This window comes from the organism of the source record quoted next, unplaced genomic scaffold (genome assembly GCF_019419815.1).
Source record: "Pyrus x bretschneideri cultivar Hongxiangsu unplaced genomic scaffold, Pyrus_bretschneideri_v1 Contig14, whole genome shotgun sequence".
NCBI lineage: Eukaryota > Viridiplantae > Streptophyta > Magnoliopsida > Rosales > Rosaceae > Pyrus > Pyrus x bretschneideri.
In genome coordinates, this window is record NW_025999435.1 from 4616390 (window position 1) to 4634189 (window position 17800).

The 17800-nt window shown below is 33.9% G+C and overlaps 1 protein-coding gene across 3 annotated transcripts; it reads right to left on the minus strand.

Annotated features, from left to right (window-relative positions):
• Nucleotides 1-370: 370 nt before the first annotated feature.
• LOC103966888 (novel plant SNARE 11) lies at nt 371-13096 on the minus strand. Of its 3 annotated transcripts, none has more exons than XM_048579878.1 (10): nt 12575-13096; nt 12382-12474; nt 10725-10818; nt 10534-10571; nt 9742-9830; nt 8749-8828; nt 8575-8631; nt 8386-8478; nt 8207-8281; nt 371-468 (listed from the first exon to the last, which is right to left on the minus strand). In XM_048579878.1, exons 1-10 carry the CDS (start codon nt 12649-12651, stop codon nt 379-381), a joined length of 786 nt encoding a protein of 261 aa, XP_048435835.1. In that variant the 5' UTR covers nt 12652-13096; the 3' UTR covers nt 371-378. The 3 variants fall into 3 exon arrangements, with proteins under 3 accessions (XP_048435835.1, XP_009378387.2, XP_048435836.1); XM_009380112.3 differs by lacking the exon at nt 371-468 and adding an exon at nt 7093-7568 and having other exon boundaries at nt 12575-13092; XM_048579879.1 differs by lacking the exons at nt 371-468; nt 12382-12474; nt 12575-13096 and adding exons at nt 7093-7568; nt 10931-11357.
• Nucleotides 13097-17800: the final 4704 nt, after the last annotated feature.

A 17800-nucleotide genomic window follows, 5' to 3' on the forward strand; every position in this document is an offset into this window, starting at 1 on the left:
TCACATCAACTTTTGACGTAGATGCATTCAATCTACGAAAATCGAAATTCACTTTGAAATTTGAAAATTAATTTGTTACATGAAATAATTTACCAAACAAAGATTTAGTAAAAAGTGACTACAAATACAACCAAAGGGTAAATAATGTATGAGAACCAATACATTCTAAAATACACCTTGTATACAGTCAGAGGGAATAAACAATGATAATACATATCTCATGCAACTAAAGCCAATAACACAACGATGGAACAACAACAATAGTGAGACTGGCTTTCTCGAAAATCAACCGGCCTTCAGAGCAAAACTTTCTGGGATATAGCTTCCGTATCTGTTCCGTAAAATAAGGTAAAAGCTAACGTTCATTTTTATCTCTCCTCAGTAAGGATTCCACAGTAACTTTCGAGTCATTGCAGGAGGGGCTAATCCAGGAATATCTGGAATGTTCTTGTTGTTTGGATGAACCAGCTGAAATTCAAGATTAAAAATGTTATGGGAATTTTTCTAATATATTTGATATTATTTATACAAAGATCATTCACAATAATTGGATTAAATCTTAAATTTTAAGCTTTGAAACCCTGGAAGCTTTTCTAAAAATTGGGCTAAAATAAGGAATGGGGAGAAAAATTGGTTTTGAGCTAGATTCCACCCAAAATTTGAGCCAGGAATAAAGAAGTAGCCCGTTAATGCGCTTAAACACGCATGTCTTGTGCCCACTCTCACCGCACTAACTCACCCAACTAACCAGTACGTGACAAAGCTACAGCAGTTGGGACCCATTGTTGATAGTTTCGTCGAACACCTTTTCAGATCCCAACTGTTACTTCTTGATCGTTCAACTAACATAATTGGACTTTATCCAATCGTTCATATTCAAAAACAAAAACAAAAACAAAAAAAAAAAAAAATCTTTTATAATCACATTAAATCAAACAGCTGAGATTGATATGACCAAATCTATCAGTAAAAAAAATCCTAAAATTAAAACGGCTAAAAAAATTTTTAAAAATTATTTAAATTAAAAATTACCCAAAAGCCTATCAATACCTATGTATTTTTTTTTTTAACAAACTATATTATTTACGCTACTAAGGGGTGGGGAGAGTGGGTTAAGCCTCACAATAGGCTAGCAATAATGTGGTTCAAATTCGCTTTTGACAAAAATTGAATCTAAGACCTCTCACTTATAATTAAAGAGGAATATCACTAGACTGTAGTACTAAATGAAATGTATTTGAAATCCACAAAAATTCACTTTACTCATTTAATTCTTCCATTTTTTTTCTTCCTACCTACTACCACTATTTATTTTCATTTCCAAATTTTCATGATGTCAAACGATGGTATTAGAAAACCTAATTGGTCAATGATGAAGATAAAAAGGAGTTGTGGTGAAAGTCGTTGACAAGAATGGGTTGGTTGTGTTATTTTTCATTATTTATTGGAATTTAAATTTGGAGATTAAATGTTCATAAGTTGAGAATTATTACCTCAAAATGCGGTAGATGCCACACACTTGAGGCTAAATTAAAAGGTGTAGTCAAACTCGGATTTGAGAGGATTTTAAAAGACTTTAAAATCCTAGTGTAGTCAATTAAAAGATTTTAAAGGATTTTAAAATCCATTTAAACCTAGGTGTAGTCAATTAAAAAATTTTAAATGATTTTAAAATCCATTCAAATCTAAGTGTATTCAAAAAATTAAGATTTTGGAGGATTTCAATAAGTTGTGAATTTTGTGGGATTTGAGAGCTATAACCAAGACTAAAAAGAATCAAATCTCACCCCCTAGGATTTCAAATCCTTCCACCACAATCCATTCAAATTCTTTAAAATCCATATTAATTTTATAAGAGTCTTTAATCCTCTAAATCCTATAAAATCTATCATTTTTAAAATCCTTTAAAATCTTAGTTTGACTACACCCCCTTAGATAAGAAAATTGTAACAATGGTCTCTCAACTTTAACCTTAATAGGAGAAATGGTTCCTCAACTTTAGCCCAATTGAAATAATAGTTCTTCAACTTTAATCCAATTTTAGTAATGTTCTTCCAACATGGCTCATTTTGACAGAAGTTCTGACAAAGTTAACGAAAAGAACCATAGTTATACGTTTTGGTTAGTTAAGGGACAAATGTTAACAGATTTTTAATTGAGGGAGCATCGTTCCAATTCGATTAAAGTTGTAGGTACCATTATAACTTAAATGAGATAAACCACACCAGTAAAAGCAATTTACATTGTAACAGCATCGTCGTCATCCTGTCGATGTTGAGATTTTGTTTGAACTGTTTAATTTGAGATGCAGATAGCCTCCTTCGCAAAAGTCTCCTTAAACTGCAGATTTGTGATGGCACAAAATAATAAGTAGGTGATTAACTAACTTGTAGCTAATCGTGTTAATATGACAGTAAGTACCAGAAAGAAAAAACACGATGAACCAACCCCGGAGTTGAGCACAAGTTCTCAAACACAACAAACTCGTATTCTAAATCCCATTGCAGCTGAGCAATATATAGCGTCAAGGAATTATCCGAAGATCGCTTAACCGTAGCAAGAGCACTCTCAGGGAACAATCTCATTCTTCTTCTGTCCAGGAGTCCATTTCTATCTCTTTCTCTTGTATTACTTCTAGCTAGAACTGAATGCGGAAAATATGGGAAAGCATCTCGTGATGTATTTAACCAGAAAAATTGTGATGCTTCCACATTCTCAAGTGATTTAGACCCTTTTGTACGTACATCTAATTCCCATTCCGTTTGAAGAGCGAAAGGAAGCTATACGAAACAAATGGCAATGGCTTCGTTTCCTCTGAATGAATGAGCTTAATTAAAAACCGAATAACAAATGGCAAAGGCTTCCTTAATTAATTTGGTCCAAACTTGTAACAAAGAAAGGAATAACATCCCTAACTAAAGATTATAAGTAAAATTAAAAACTGAATAAGCTTAATTTCAGTAAATGAATCCAAAAATACTCAATCGTCCATATATTATAATTTAGGGGATACCCAAATATATATAATATACCAAATAGTTTTCAAATTCGGAGCAGAAAATGCTGGTAGCTAGCAAGCAAAGAAACAACTAAGAGGGAGAGATCAGGAAATTATGTCAAGTAAGAGATGATGAATGCGAACGGAACATAGAGCATCAACCCAATGACAATGCCAAGTTGCCAACGGAATCCACGATGAGCAAGTGAGCAAATCAGTCCACAGCAGCAAGAGCTTGAAACTGTTCGTCCGAGAAGGCTGCTTCCATGACATGGTGCAGGCTAATATCCCCACCATTCTCCCAGAAGGACCTGACCAAATCATTAGACCAACCACGCAATAGCGTCACCCCTGGACGAGGCAAAGCGTCGGCCACCTTGGACGCTATGAATCTTGTTGCGAGGTGGAATTGCGGAGGAGGAGCGACACCAACCACCCTTGTCAGTGCAGGAAAAGAAGCAATGCTGACTGGTGTTGCTAATTTCAGAACCTGGCCAGATTCTTCATCTCTAAATCTCAAATTCAAATTATGTCCCCCTCTGTTGGGTGGCGGTCGGAGTAGGAATTGTGGATCTTTATTTGTTGGAGAAGAAGATATGAGGATATAAATTGGGTCCGGGATTATAATTCTCATGATTATTTATCCTTGTTTTGCAAGTAATACGATTAATAATGTATTAGGATTTATAAAAATCACAGTTTTAATAGAATTAGGACTGCAACCGTCTTTCACTTTTTAACAAAAACTACAACAACAAAACCTTATTTATCCTTCTAAATCACAGTTTTCCTTTTTTTTTGTTTGTAATTTTCTGTTTCGTTTTACAAAACCATTTAATTTATAAATAACATTAAAAGAGCGTTTGATAATTTTTGATCCCTCACCTCAGCCGAGTTGATAAATATCTTTAGCTCAATACGTAATTAAGATTGTTTGTTCAATTTATTGGAGCTGAATACGTAATTAAGATTGTTTGTTCAATTTATTGGAGCTGAGCAGTGTGCCATACCTAGTTTCTTTGGTTTAGAATTGTCAAGCAAGTCATGCTGCCCTGGTTCCACGCTTGTTAAAGCTTTTAGTTTGAAGCAAGCAGCATTAGCGACAGGGTTTAAGGTGTTTGAGTTTAATATCAAGTAAGAGTGCTATTTTTAGATTCTGAAACTCCAGAGCCATAAGAGAGAGAATTTCCAAGATGCAAAGGCCCTTTGCGACCTTGGCTCAGCGGAGCATGGTTGGAAAGTTGAAATTTTAATAAATGACGACAACTGTGGCAACGCGGGGAGGAGGAAGAAGTACTAAGGCAAGCAGCATTAGCGACAGGGTTTAAGGTGTTTGAGTTTAATATAATAGCACTCTTACTTAATATTAAACTCAAACACCTTAAATCCCTGCTTGCCTTAGGGCTTCTTCCTTCTCTTCTCGTTACCAGAGTTGTCATCATTTATTAAAACTTAACTTTCCAACCATGCTCCCAGAGGCAAGGTCGCAGAGGGCTTGCATCTCGGAAATTCTCAACGACAACTCTATTATGGCTCTAGAGTTGCAGAATCACTGTTTTGTTATTACTCAAGAGGCTTGTCACCTCTCTCTCCAATGGAAGGGAATCATTTCTTGTCTTGATAACATCTCGGAGCGCCTTCAGTGAAGAGGGGAAAAACGATCGGTATAAATAGACAGCCATGGAATTCAATTTGGTTTTGGAGGGTAGAGATTGAGCTGGGACCGATCAGACCCTTCTTAAGTTGAAAGTCATGCAATTACAATGCCATTTCTTGTCATGAACTTATCCTCGCAATGCAACTCGAATGATACCTTGCAAAAGACTTTTTTTATTGGGCTAATTAGGCATGCAATTACAAGGTGTCATGAACATATCCCTCACAATGCAACCGACATGATAAAATTTCACAAATTTATCTATATATTCATAAACTTACATGAAAAATACAATTAATATATATATATATATCCCACTAATATTAGGGAATCACAAAAGGACTTTCTTTTTATACTCTTAGCCTCTTAGGGCTCTTTTGGTGGGCTAGATAGGAATAGGCATCAAGGATAGGTTAGGCTTTGTAAAACAAGACTTGTAATCTGTGTAATAGGATAAGTTAGATAGTCCATTTTATTCTAGATTCATAACTCATCATGTATAATCTAGTTTATCTCACAGTTTGATATAATAAACAACGGAGTGAACTCAAGTCCATTTTAATTGATCACAACATATGTTCCAACTGGCCCACCAAACAAGCCCTTGCATTCTTATCTGACCCTGCATGCTCACAAAAAGAGTGGATTCACTCCCTTAATGCAATATTTTTTTGCATATGGAATATGGAAATGGGTTTCTTTACTTATTTTTTGGGTTGATGATGGGAAGATGTTAAAATGTAGGTTGGTTGGCCTATGCATTTCTTCAAAACCAAAAGTAGGGAAATATGTCAAACATGAAATTATTGACATGACCACTGCCCATGCTTGACAGTGAAGAACTAGAAATTTTCCCATGGGTTGGTTTTATGTTTTCTTTTCCTCGTGTGTTTTAAAGTGAGTTAAAGAGCGTTTAAGTGTAGAGTTAGTAGTTGATAAGTGGCAAACCCTGACATAGACCAGAATAGTCACAAAGAGCTTTGAGTGCAAAAGATTTGAATTTGCATCAGCATTAAGATTAGAGGATGAGGATTTTCTCCGGATTTTCTTTGTGAGAATCGTATGATCATTATATTTTAGCTGTTCATAGTATATTGTATGGTCAGCTTTCATTAGGTACTATTTGTGTTTAATTTTAAATAAAAATTAACCGTACGATGTACGATAAACAGTTAGAATATAAGGATCCTAAGATTTCCATAATTTGAATTCGGATAGAATCCAAATTCGTCTAGAATTAGGATTAGGGGTGGTCAATATTAATTGTTTTCTAAGTTAGAAATTCCTTTTGTAAAAAGAAATTGCACACATCACACATGTGAGCGTATTATATGTCACACTTCAATACAAACTCATGGCTCACGCAGCAACCCTAAAGAAAATACATCTCACCGTCTCCAATTCCCACTAAGTCACTAATCCAATCATTTTTCTTTTTATCTTACACCAAAAGGCATTTGTTTGACCAAACATTGTATTACATAACATCTTAGGAAGGCTGCAAACAAAAGAAAAAATCGAATATTTATCCAAAATGAGTATGTAATTTTCCAAAATATTCCGGTTTTTTATATTTATTTACCAAAATTATGTTTTGCAATCAAGTTTTGTATTTTATTGTTAATTTTGAATGCACTTTGTTTATTGTTTTTATGCCAATCATACACTTATATATTAAAAATGAAAAGCATATATCACAAAATAAACTGGATTTATATGTAAGTATCTACGGTATACCAAATATTGAGAAATAACAATAAATTTGTAAGTACGAAAAAATTCAAGAATATTAAAAAACTTGCAAAAGAAATGAATTTCTAAATCATGTTTCAAAATTTCCGTGATTACTCCGAATTTGAATATTCTAAAACTTTTGAATTTGAAAAATTACGATTCGATTTGACTTAATTCTACAATTTAAAAAACAAAATTGAAAAAGTCGTGTTTCCAATTCGTCTATCTGACAATCATCCCCAACTGATTGAGCTCAATCAAACTACCCAATAACACAGTCAATTAACTTTCCAAAGAGAGGCTGAAATGCCTCTATGAGTCTTCTCAACCTCTAGAAAGGTAGACTGCTGTAACAAAGCCATCAGCTAGTCCCCTTTTAAAAATAAAAAATAAAATTACCTTTCTAGGCTTGGAGCTAAGCTCATCCATGCGAACTCTCTATTTTTAAAATTCGAATGTAAGATCTCTCACTTACAAATGAAGAGAATACTATTATGCGGTAATACTAAATAACTGTTGTAATGCATTACATACTCTAATATTCATTTACCATAAATGTATCGTGTTTGTGTCGTATGAAATAATCCTAAACTTAAACCCAATTTGTTAACCACCAATACCTATAATTTATCGTGCAAAATTTATCGTTTTATTGCATTGTGTATTACTATCACATCAACTTCTGACTTAGATGCATTCAATCTACGAAAATCGAAATTCACTTTGAAATTTGAAAATTAATTTGGTACATGAAATAATTTACCAAACAAAGATTCAGTAAAAAGTGACTACAAATACAACCAAAGGGTAGATAATGTATGAGAATCAATACATCCTAAAATACACCTTGTATACGGTCAGAGGGAAGAAACAATGATAATACATATCTCATGCAACTGAAGCCAATAACACAACGAAGGAACAACAACAGTAGTGAGACTCGCTTTCTCGAAAATCAGCTGGCCTTCAGAGCAAAACTTACCGGGATATAGCTTCCGTATATGTTCCGTAAAACAGGGTAAAAGCTAACTTTCACTTGAGCACGAACCATCTTGGTAATCTCATAACATGGTCCATTTTGATCTCTCCTCAGTAAGGATTCCACAGTAACTTTCGAGTCATCGCAGGAGGGGCTAATCCAGGAATATCTTGAATGTTCTTGTTGTTTGGATGAACCAGCTGAAATTCAAGATTAAAAATAAAAAACAAGTTAACCATATATCCAGCAGGCAACATCAAACCATCTGAACTCTAGTTCCTAAACAGGAACTAAGTTTCCCAAAATCTGGGAAAGTTACTGCACAGACTCTCGTAACTCACGTTATAAAGGTTCAAAGAAACAAAAGCGACAAATATTTCATGATCAAAGGCAAATTAGTTTATTGCCTGACTAGGTAACTAGGAAATTCAAAATCTGCTTGAATCTAGAATAATGATTAGTTGGAAATTATTTCAGAAGAATACTTGCAACCAAGTAGAGACGTTCAAGTACACCTTATCGCTTCGTTACTTGCTTTCAGAAGCAATGACTATACTTCCGCAACATATGATATTATTTAATATTTAGAAAATGAAACTGCATTGAAGAGCTGAAAATGTAGTATGCAATTGAAGGTCAGGAATAGATCTTCAGCATATAAAAAGCGAATAATCTGGGTGGCTTCAGCAGCAATAAAATGAAAATGATGAGGGTAAAATAACAATACTTCTCTAGCATCTATCAGGCTACACTTTGTGTAACAAAATTAAGAACTCAATTATGTCGATGGAATTTAATACACTTTGGAAACAAAACTAGAAGCAAGCGTGTTTCGTACCTTCACAATAATGATGGCTACGACCCCAATGACAATCAAGACAAGTAATCCCATAATACATCTATCAGTTGCAACCTACCAGGAAATAAAATGGGAAAGAAAGAAAATCATAATAAGTAATAAAAGTAGCAAATATCATCAACATACAAAAAAAGCAAGTGGATAATTCAGAAATTGACCTGCCTACCAATTTCCTTGACCAGCTTAGAAGCTTTCTTGATTGAGAAATGAATAGAGTCCAGCTCGTTGACAATCCTGCTCATTTGTTCAGTCTAAACATGAAAAAAAAAAATTAAAAAAAAATTTAGTTACCATGCCTCTGCAATTTTTATAAGCAATATGAGGAAATACAATTGAATACTAATTACTTGAGCCTTGAGAGCTTGTGTTGTCTCTGTTCCAACATTGATGGTTTCATGAACAACCTATTACAAACACGAACACAAAGAAAAGTCATACTCGAATCATTTTTAACAACGGGTAAGAGCAGTAACAAAGTTTTTCTTCCAATAATCAAATTGATATTTTCCAGATGCACCCACCTTTTTTGATCTCTCAATGGCTTGATCTGTCTCATCCATCATTTGGTTTCCATTATCCATAAGTTGTTGATTCGTCATAGCTGTCAAACATATGGACTCTGCTTAACAAGTAACTCATGTAGAATATATGTTTAATGTCTTTCAGGTAACACAACATGGCATGATTTGTTAGTTGTTACATCAAGCAGAGTTTCTGAACGTTCAAGAAAATGCATCGATCATTTTCAGCATTGCATCTAAACAAAATACTAGTGTCAGAATTATTACCTGAATGCATCTCTCATAGGAACTTCTCTAAACATTAATATGCATTACTTTTTCTTTGTGATATCAAGCGTAACCTCTAACCCTATATCAATTCTTCGGTCCTTTGTAACTGATAGCCAGAGGCATATATCCATTATGCAGTCGCTGTTTTCAATCGTGAATTACTGCAATATAACCCATTCCATACTGGGTAGGAAATCGTTTGATGACACTTCTCACTATTTCTTAATGTTTTTAGTGAACATAGATTGACAAGTACTTTGATAGAGTCAAATTTACCTGTGACTGAATTAATGAACCTCCAACTTGTGACAAAGCACATACATCAAGACCACCAAACCAATTATATAAAGCAACCAAACAAATAGAGGAAAAATTGTAAAAGGATGTATGTGGTATCCTTTGAGCTTCAGAGAGAGAGAGAGAGAGAGGATCTATGTAAGGAAAGAGTGCATTTCAATTGGTGCCTCTCAAGGGTCTATTTTCTTCTCTCCACATCAACCATGCAGGATGTTATGGCATCCACTATATATTTGTACGAGTGTAAGTCTGTCAGTATGATGTGAGTGAGGGTATGTGTGCATGTGCATGAGCATGTGTGTGAGCGCCATATGTAAAACCATAGAATATCAGCGGATGGGTTGATAGTGAATTGTTAAGCCCATAATTAGTGCAAAGTATACAAGGCCAGATTGCATGTTAACAAAAACGTAGATATTTGCTTACCCGAGGCTAGCAAGACATTTTGTTCCCCAAAGTCTTCTGCCGGCCCATCAAAGAGATCAATTTTCTTGTTTTCAAGGTTTGATGCATATCTGTACCATAGGCACACCAAATGTTTCTACAAATTATTATTAGAAAAAAGATATATCATCAATTTAAAAATTAAAATTAAATTAAATTAAATTAAATTAAAAAAAAAAAAAAAACAACAACTTTGACCCAAACATAAACCAGTACTTTGAGCATCCAATGGGACAATTTCAAGAATAACAACAACAACAACAAAACCTTTTTCAAGAATAATGAAAATAAAGTATCTTCCTGTATTGTAAAATCAGGCTTCTTGTTCTATTAAAACTTAGAGAAAAGATTATGTGACTACTGCCTTCCATGACAAGTTACACGTCCATCTATGGTTAAAGTGTAGTGGGGGTGATATGACGGATACATGTTCATCACTACATCAGTCTAAAAAACATCCACGTTAAATATTTGGTAAATATGAGAACGTTGAATAATCATATGTGAAATAATAATTAAGACTCAAAAAACAAGGTGTTTTCTAACACAGGTATTTCATTCTCCAAATTGATATGTAATGCACCTATATATCAACGAAATATCATATATGTAAGCCTGGGATAATAGATGTTAAAGTCAGATGGATACAATACAGTTCATCCACACAAAAATAACTAATATAATGTACACTTAAGAAATACCCAAAAAGGCAAATGAATTGGGTATTTCTGCTTAAGAATCAATGAATGTAATTTCTTGCTGATGCTAACTTACTGTTTTTTCAGAGCCACATATGAATTCAACTCTTTGATCTGCACAAAAGTTCAAGCTATTAACACAAGTATAATGTGTTAAAAACAATTAATATACACAAGAAGATAATTAAAACAAAGGAAATTAGAAAAGGAAAAAAAAAAAAGTAAGCATAGCAGAGTCTGGAAATTAAATAAGGATTTAAAACACACCATTGACTGCTTTTTCTCATTCAGCATTCTACTGGTATTTGGGTCATTTATTCTCTCCATATTCTTGACTTCTCTATCAAATTCTTTGATAAGCCTGAAAACAACACAACATATAACCTTATTCACAGTACACCCAAATTGATGAGTGTCACATGTTGGATTTCAAACATCAGAAAGAAGTTGAATTGGATAACAGTAACTCTTACAAATGAAGGCCAGAAAATCTGAAGGCAGGAAACCCCATATACTGGCCAAAACAAATAAACTAAGCACAGATCCATAAGATTATAGCATTTGTTTCTCAAATGACATGTCAACACAAAGAATACATTAGTATATGGAATTTAAGGGTTTAGGTAACAGATACTATTGGGTAGAAGAGTAAAAAGGTAACCAAGAAAATCCAGAGGTCTACATAAAAGAAACGAGTACTGAATTAATATGCATATCTAGGCATAAGAAGCAAATAATGTTCATTGCTGGTCACTTGATCAGTGGTCACCAATCCCAAACATGACATTAGACAAGATATTTCCATCCCTTACATATAATGGAGCAGGATGCAACTAAATGTCAGCTTAGTTGCACTTTATCACATTTTCAGCATTAGTCACAAATTGTATAAATATTCCACTCCCAAGTATGCTATTTTTTGTTCGATACAAATTTATTACCAAAAATGGATAAACAATCATAAAAAGACATTTAAAATGGAACAAACAAAACTTTCCTCCTGCCCTCCAAAATAATGGCATACCCCCAATCTGAAAAAGAAGAAACAGGAATTTTGCAAAATTCTGAAGGAACTGAAGCTCACAGTAACGATTAAAATTAACGGTTATCCCATAAAACCTCTGCATCTCCCTAATACTATTACATATCGTCTAATTTATTACTGGCTACACCGCCAAAAACACATCCATCACTCAACACCTCCGTAGGCCTACGCACTCTTCTTCCGTCCCCCAATATGCCTTGTGCTCGCAAAATAGTGCCATGAAAGTTGCCGGAATTACCCAGCTTAAACAGCCTCCCAAAGGACCCAAACAATATCCACCCCCTATTTTAAGGCAAAATAGTGTCATGAAGTTTAGGGTATTAAGAAATAAAATTGTTAATTGGGTAGGACCCATCCATAGTATACTTCTATATAACTCAAGAAAAAACATTCAGGTAAACCTCTCTGAGTATTGAGCATCTTTCTATTCTTCAGAAACAACTTCTCAGTAAATAAATTCAATCACAAACCAAAAATAAAATAAAAAAGATCCTCTAAAAAGTTCCTTTCTTTATCATCATTTAGCTTATGAATATAATTTGAGGAAAATCATTGATTCTAACTTCAATAAATTCAAGTCAAATCAAACCCTTAAACGTGAAAAAGACCAAGTATAAATTCCTACATCAAGATCTAATGGAGCGTAGTGTACTGAAACTCATTTATTTCTTGGCCAACGACCCATTTCTTGATATTTAAGCTAATTCAATTGCATTACCTCCAATCACAATCAAGAACCCAATTTACCATTCAATAACTGTCAGCACAGAAATTCACCAACTTATGAAGAAAATTGAATTGAAAATTAACCCACAGTAAGTGGACGATAAATAAATAGGATAAAACTGTAAAAAAATTAAAAAAATTAAAAATTAATACCTCTTACAGTCTCGCATCTTGTCAGTGAGCTCTTCCAGCTGCCTACTCTGCCTATTCGAGTCCTTAATCTTCTCCAGCTTCTGAAACCCATTTCTGCCATGTATCCAAACACTAGACTATTAGAGCCTGTAACATTCAGGAACCACAAAATACTCAGAAATTCGATCCAAAGCAAAGCCAAACAGATGCTTACGACAATGCACGGAAGATATCGGTGATTTGTCCGTCGATCTCCGCCAGCTCTTCGCTGATTGCAGATAACGGATCCATCTCTCCAACACAAAGCAATCAAATCAAATCAAATCCAATCCTTCAGATCATCACAAAGCTCACAGATCCTCAGAAATCTCCCAATCAAATCCAATTGGCTTCGAACCGCTAACCAAATCGAATCGAATCGAAACAAATGCTAATACAAAGAATCAAATCGCATCCAAAACACATCGACTAAAGAAAATTAGAAATGCACGATGCGATCCGGGGCAATGTGGGTTGGGATGGGGATCGGAGGGTTGGATTGGAAGTGGGAACAGTGTCCCCCCGATCTGAGAAAACTCTTTCTTTATAATACAAAGAGCTTCCTCCTCGTGATTTACAGAGACAAAACAAATTATTTGGAATTTTTTTTATATTTAATTTTTGTTTTTGGTGGGGGAGTCTGGAGAGAGAGAGAGAGAGAGAGGGTTTAAAATTTACGCCAAAACATTTGGCCGTTTTGAAACGCTTGTTGGTTCGTTAGGAAGGAGGTGGGTGGGACCCCTGTCCGGAAAGATAAAACGCGTTTTTGTGCCGTTATATTGTTGTAGCCCGCCGGCGGTAGTTGTATACAGAGAAGTCGCAACGACAATACTCCAATGTTTTTCTTTCTCGGTTGGAACTTGGAAGGTTTGGGTTGGGAGGGGTTTGCTACAATTTTATTGATGCATGATACGATTCCTACAATACAGGAAAATCTCCTCTCTTTTTTCTTAAGAAGAAACGATAGTTAATTTATACATTGGTTGTACGATTAAGAAAAAATGTTTATGTTAAATTCCATTGCGAAGGATAGCAATGGGTCGAAGCAGTGGTAGGTATATCATTATCGTTCGCATTCCCATTAGGATTTTCCCTTAATACCCGTAAATTTCAAATTGAGGATTCCCATCCCCACTCCCAACGGGGAACGACTTCCCTGCCCTGTCCCAATTTAATATGCGGTGATAGGTACATACTATGTCTACTTCATAGGAAGGATGGATGGTCTCAACTATTTTTGTAGGGACATTGACGCAAGTATGTAGGTGCTCACTATAGAGAATGAATTTGTTGAACACAATCAAACGAGAGTAATTGCATAAAGTTGTACATACATGTCAAGCAAGCAACTCTACTGGTTCGAATTATGCAAGTAATCCTTTGACCTGAGACATCATAGCTGTCTTAGGTATACATTGATGATCAATTCACAAAGAGACATGACCACATCCCATCTTGGATACGTTCTATGTATTATTGGAGTCACTGACTTATTCTTGAAGACATTTGAATGTTCAACATGGAATCTCTAACCCTTAGTAAGAGAGGTAGAATACTCCAAAATATGATTTGAAAATTTTCGACTAAAGTATCGAGTGTAATAAAGGAAGACATTCCTATTCGTCTCAATTGAATCATATAAGTCAGGATGATCATATTAACGAATTGACGTAAAGTATTCATTCCCTAATAATGTGATTGGAATATTTACTTAGAGAATGATTGAGTTACATTGTAATTCCAACTGAATAGGTTCTCCAAAAAATACTACATTAGCATGGGTAGCCCATGACACGTGATTAAACGTCACTCATAGCTTGTGGGATTGATCATTAATCTAACAATCATCAATGTAAAGGAGAATAAAGTAGATTTCAATTCACTATGTGATTATACAAAGTAGTAACCACGTCACTGCCCCGCTAATTAGAACCTAAATTGACCATACACCAATACGCTTTTTGTGTAATGAGATAATTAAAAAATGGTGGAATTATTTAAGTAGACAAATTAAGTGATATGACTAATAAGAAAGCCTAAATTAATCATAGAAGCGATAAAACTTCATTTTTGGGCTTAAAAGTATTTTGGGTTCTATCGGGTCCATTGAGCCTAAACCAATTGGGCTTTTAATATAGGCATAAGATGACTTAAAGTGAGAAAGGCCCAAAGCAAAGCCCAATCCGTGTGTAGCCGATTCTAGCGTGCTAGAGTGCGAGGGAGAAAGTCACAAATGTTTGACACATCTCTCTCACTATAAAAGGGGACTTTTGAGTGAGGGTTTTTTGTGTTCATTTCATACAACAAAGAAGATAATCCACCTCCCTCTCTACACACAAGGTCAGCCACCTTACAGAGAAGATATTAGTTTCTTCTTTTCTCGTTTGTTATTTCTAGCATATATCTCACTACACTAGTTGGTGTGGATGTTTAGAAGCTATCTACTTTGGTAGCTTAAGGGGATCCAAGAAGATTCAAGGTGGAGGAAGCTCGGAGGAATGAGTTCAAGGAGCAAAGAAGTTGGTGAGACTCTTGGATTGGATTGAAGTCTAGATCCAAATCGTTCTCTTTGTTCCACAATACAATAATTTATAAACTAAATATATGCTTCTTGAAGGGGATTTGCTAGAATATAGCTTCGATTTATTTTTCTATTTCTGATTATTTTGATTGTACATGCATGTTAGTCACTAGAAATCTCATGTAGAATCTCTATATTTCTTTTCAAGTGATATCAAGAGTCATTAGGCGACAAAAATATTTTGATATATTAATTTTGTTTTTAGTTTAATCTCATCTTAAAAGTAAACTCATATGCACTTAGTTCCATTGTTTAAGTTGCATTAATTAATTAATTTGATTAAATAGTTAATAAATGGTTGACTATTAACTTAGGTCTTAATCTATAATTGAGCTATGTAATTGACCGTTAATCAATGAGATTGAACATTGGGAGTGTGTTTTAGTTATCAATTCAACTGGACTTACAACTAGTTAGACGTTAATCTATATATGTATGTATCTCTCTCTCTCTCTCTCTCTATACAAATGTAATTTGTAAATATTAGTACAAGTCGGTTTGTAATTCTTATTACTTTTCTACCTCTTTTAATGAGTTGGTTCCCTCTAGTGCCATACTATTTGTAACCTAATTTCAAGAAAGGAGGTGCATGGAGAAGAAGAGCTCAAGAGAGTACGATTAGTTGGGTTTAAAGCCCTACTTAACAATGAATGATTGTCTTTTGTTTCTAATATTGACAATGAATGATTGTCTTTCGTTTCTAATGGCTTAATGAAAAATATTTTAGTTAGACTATAAGTGCGTAATAAAACGACTCTATCCTCCCTATACCTAAAGTCAACAATGTTGGCTCGTTGTTGAAACATTTTAGCAAGTCCATAATCATCCAAAGAGTTTAAGACAACTATAAGTCCAATTCCAAGGAATGCAATATTTCCCTTAGTGGTAGTATATACTTTCAACATTTGAAAACTTGTTTTTGATATTGATTTGTTTTCCTAAACAAATAATGGGAGCATCATATGCTAGTAAACTAATTTAAAATGAGCTTAATAAGTGGTTATATACATCTCCATTATTTGAAAATTTATTTTTTATATTGATTTATTTTCTCAACAAATAATGAGGGTATCATATGCTACTAAGTTCATTTATTAGACTAATAGTGATAATAAGCACTTTTATTTTGATGTGATTAAATAAATAAAAGATGAGACATTAAAATCTCTCAATCAATATTTATTATTAAGTTGAGAGCAGAAAAGTGCTTCGAACACTTCTTCATGACTTTCCACCATAATAGGCTCTCATACACCAACTTCGCCTTTTCAGCATCGTATATTTTCTTTCTTTGTTTCACAATCGAGTTTTTTCGGTATTTTGTCTGAATTATTTCACAGTTGAGTTCAAACAAATTAATATCATGGACCGGTAGTATTCGGTATTCCTATGCTAGATTTAGATAAATTTTTAGGACATTGCCAGAGAAGCAATAAGAGCTAAATTTGGTTAAGGACTCAATTTTTTGGATTTGGGGTCCATTTCTTTTAGGGCTTTCACAAATTCACCATCTCATTCACCAAAACATGCACCTTTCTCAGCTTTATATTACTAGGGAGTTAAAGAAAAAGGGTATTTTGATCTCGGTTTAAATATTTGAGTTGTTATTGGATTTAATCCAATGTCCTATATTTTTTTTTACTTTAATTAAATTTCTTACTTTTGTATCTTTATTCACATTTTTAATTTGAATATTTAAACATGAAGAACTTACTTTTGCCAATGGTCAATATATCATAGTGGATATGATGTTGGTTTCTAGCAATATGTCCCAGTTCGACATTCTCCATTTCCCTAAATTATTATAATTTCGAACTCTCTCCCCTTCTCCTAAAATTTAACAAAGAAATTATATGTCATCACCTATGATATTGATCTAATATGGTGGTAGAAGAAAAATTGATATACAGATTGGGAGCACGAGAAACAATATTTAATTTTAAAATAAGTAAAAGATAATTCTATACACGAGACATAATATTTATCACAATTTAATAAAAAGATAATAAAAATAAACTGATGTGGATAATTAACGAACGGACCTAGTCTAAGAAAATGAACTAAACCCAATAATAACTTACAAAATTAAATTTATGTCAAGTTTACTCAAGAAAAGAACAAAAGGAAAAAAAAAAACTAATGAAAATAATTTCAAATCTTTACATTTTAATAAAAAAAAAATCACCTAATAACTTTATTTAATAATAAAGACAATAGAATAATTAAAAGAAAAAAAAAAACCCAACTTGTGTTGGGGCGCATACCCCCTTCCCCTCCACACCCCACTTTTTTTTGGACTAGGATTATCTTTCCTCCTCTTTCCATCCCATTCTATCCCCTCCTCTCACATTCTTTATTTTGTCTTTCTCTTTCTATAAAAAATTAATATAAGATGTTGACGTGACTTAACCGTAACTGTTTAAATAGGAGAGGAGGGAAGGGGAGGGAAAAAAAGGGAAGAGAATCCTACTCCACTTTTTTCTCCCGCCTTTTTCTCCCATTGTCAGCTACATTAATAGATTTCTTTTGTTTTTTTTTGCTCTATTTTTTGCTTAGAATAAGAAGAATACTTCAAATTAAATTACATTATCCAGATTTATTTTTGTGGTGTTGTTTCCCAATAGTAGTTATGATGACGATAAACTTTTCAACGTACTTGGAACACGGGGTGGTACATTCTATACAAGTTGTGAGATTCTTGTGTTAAAAAATTAATAACATAAAAAATAAAAGTTTCCACCACTTGCATAATAACACGTGGTATACTATTTGTGTTACGGGCACAGGGAAAAATTTCTCTAAGATGACACCCAAGCTCAA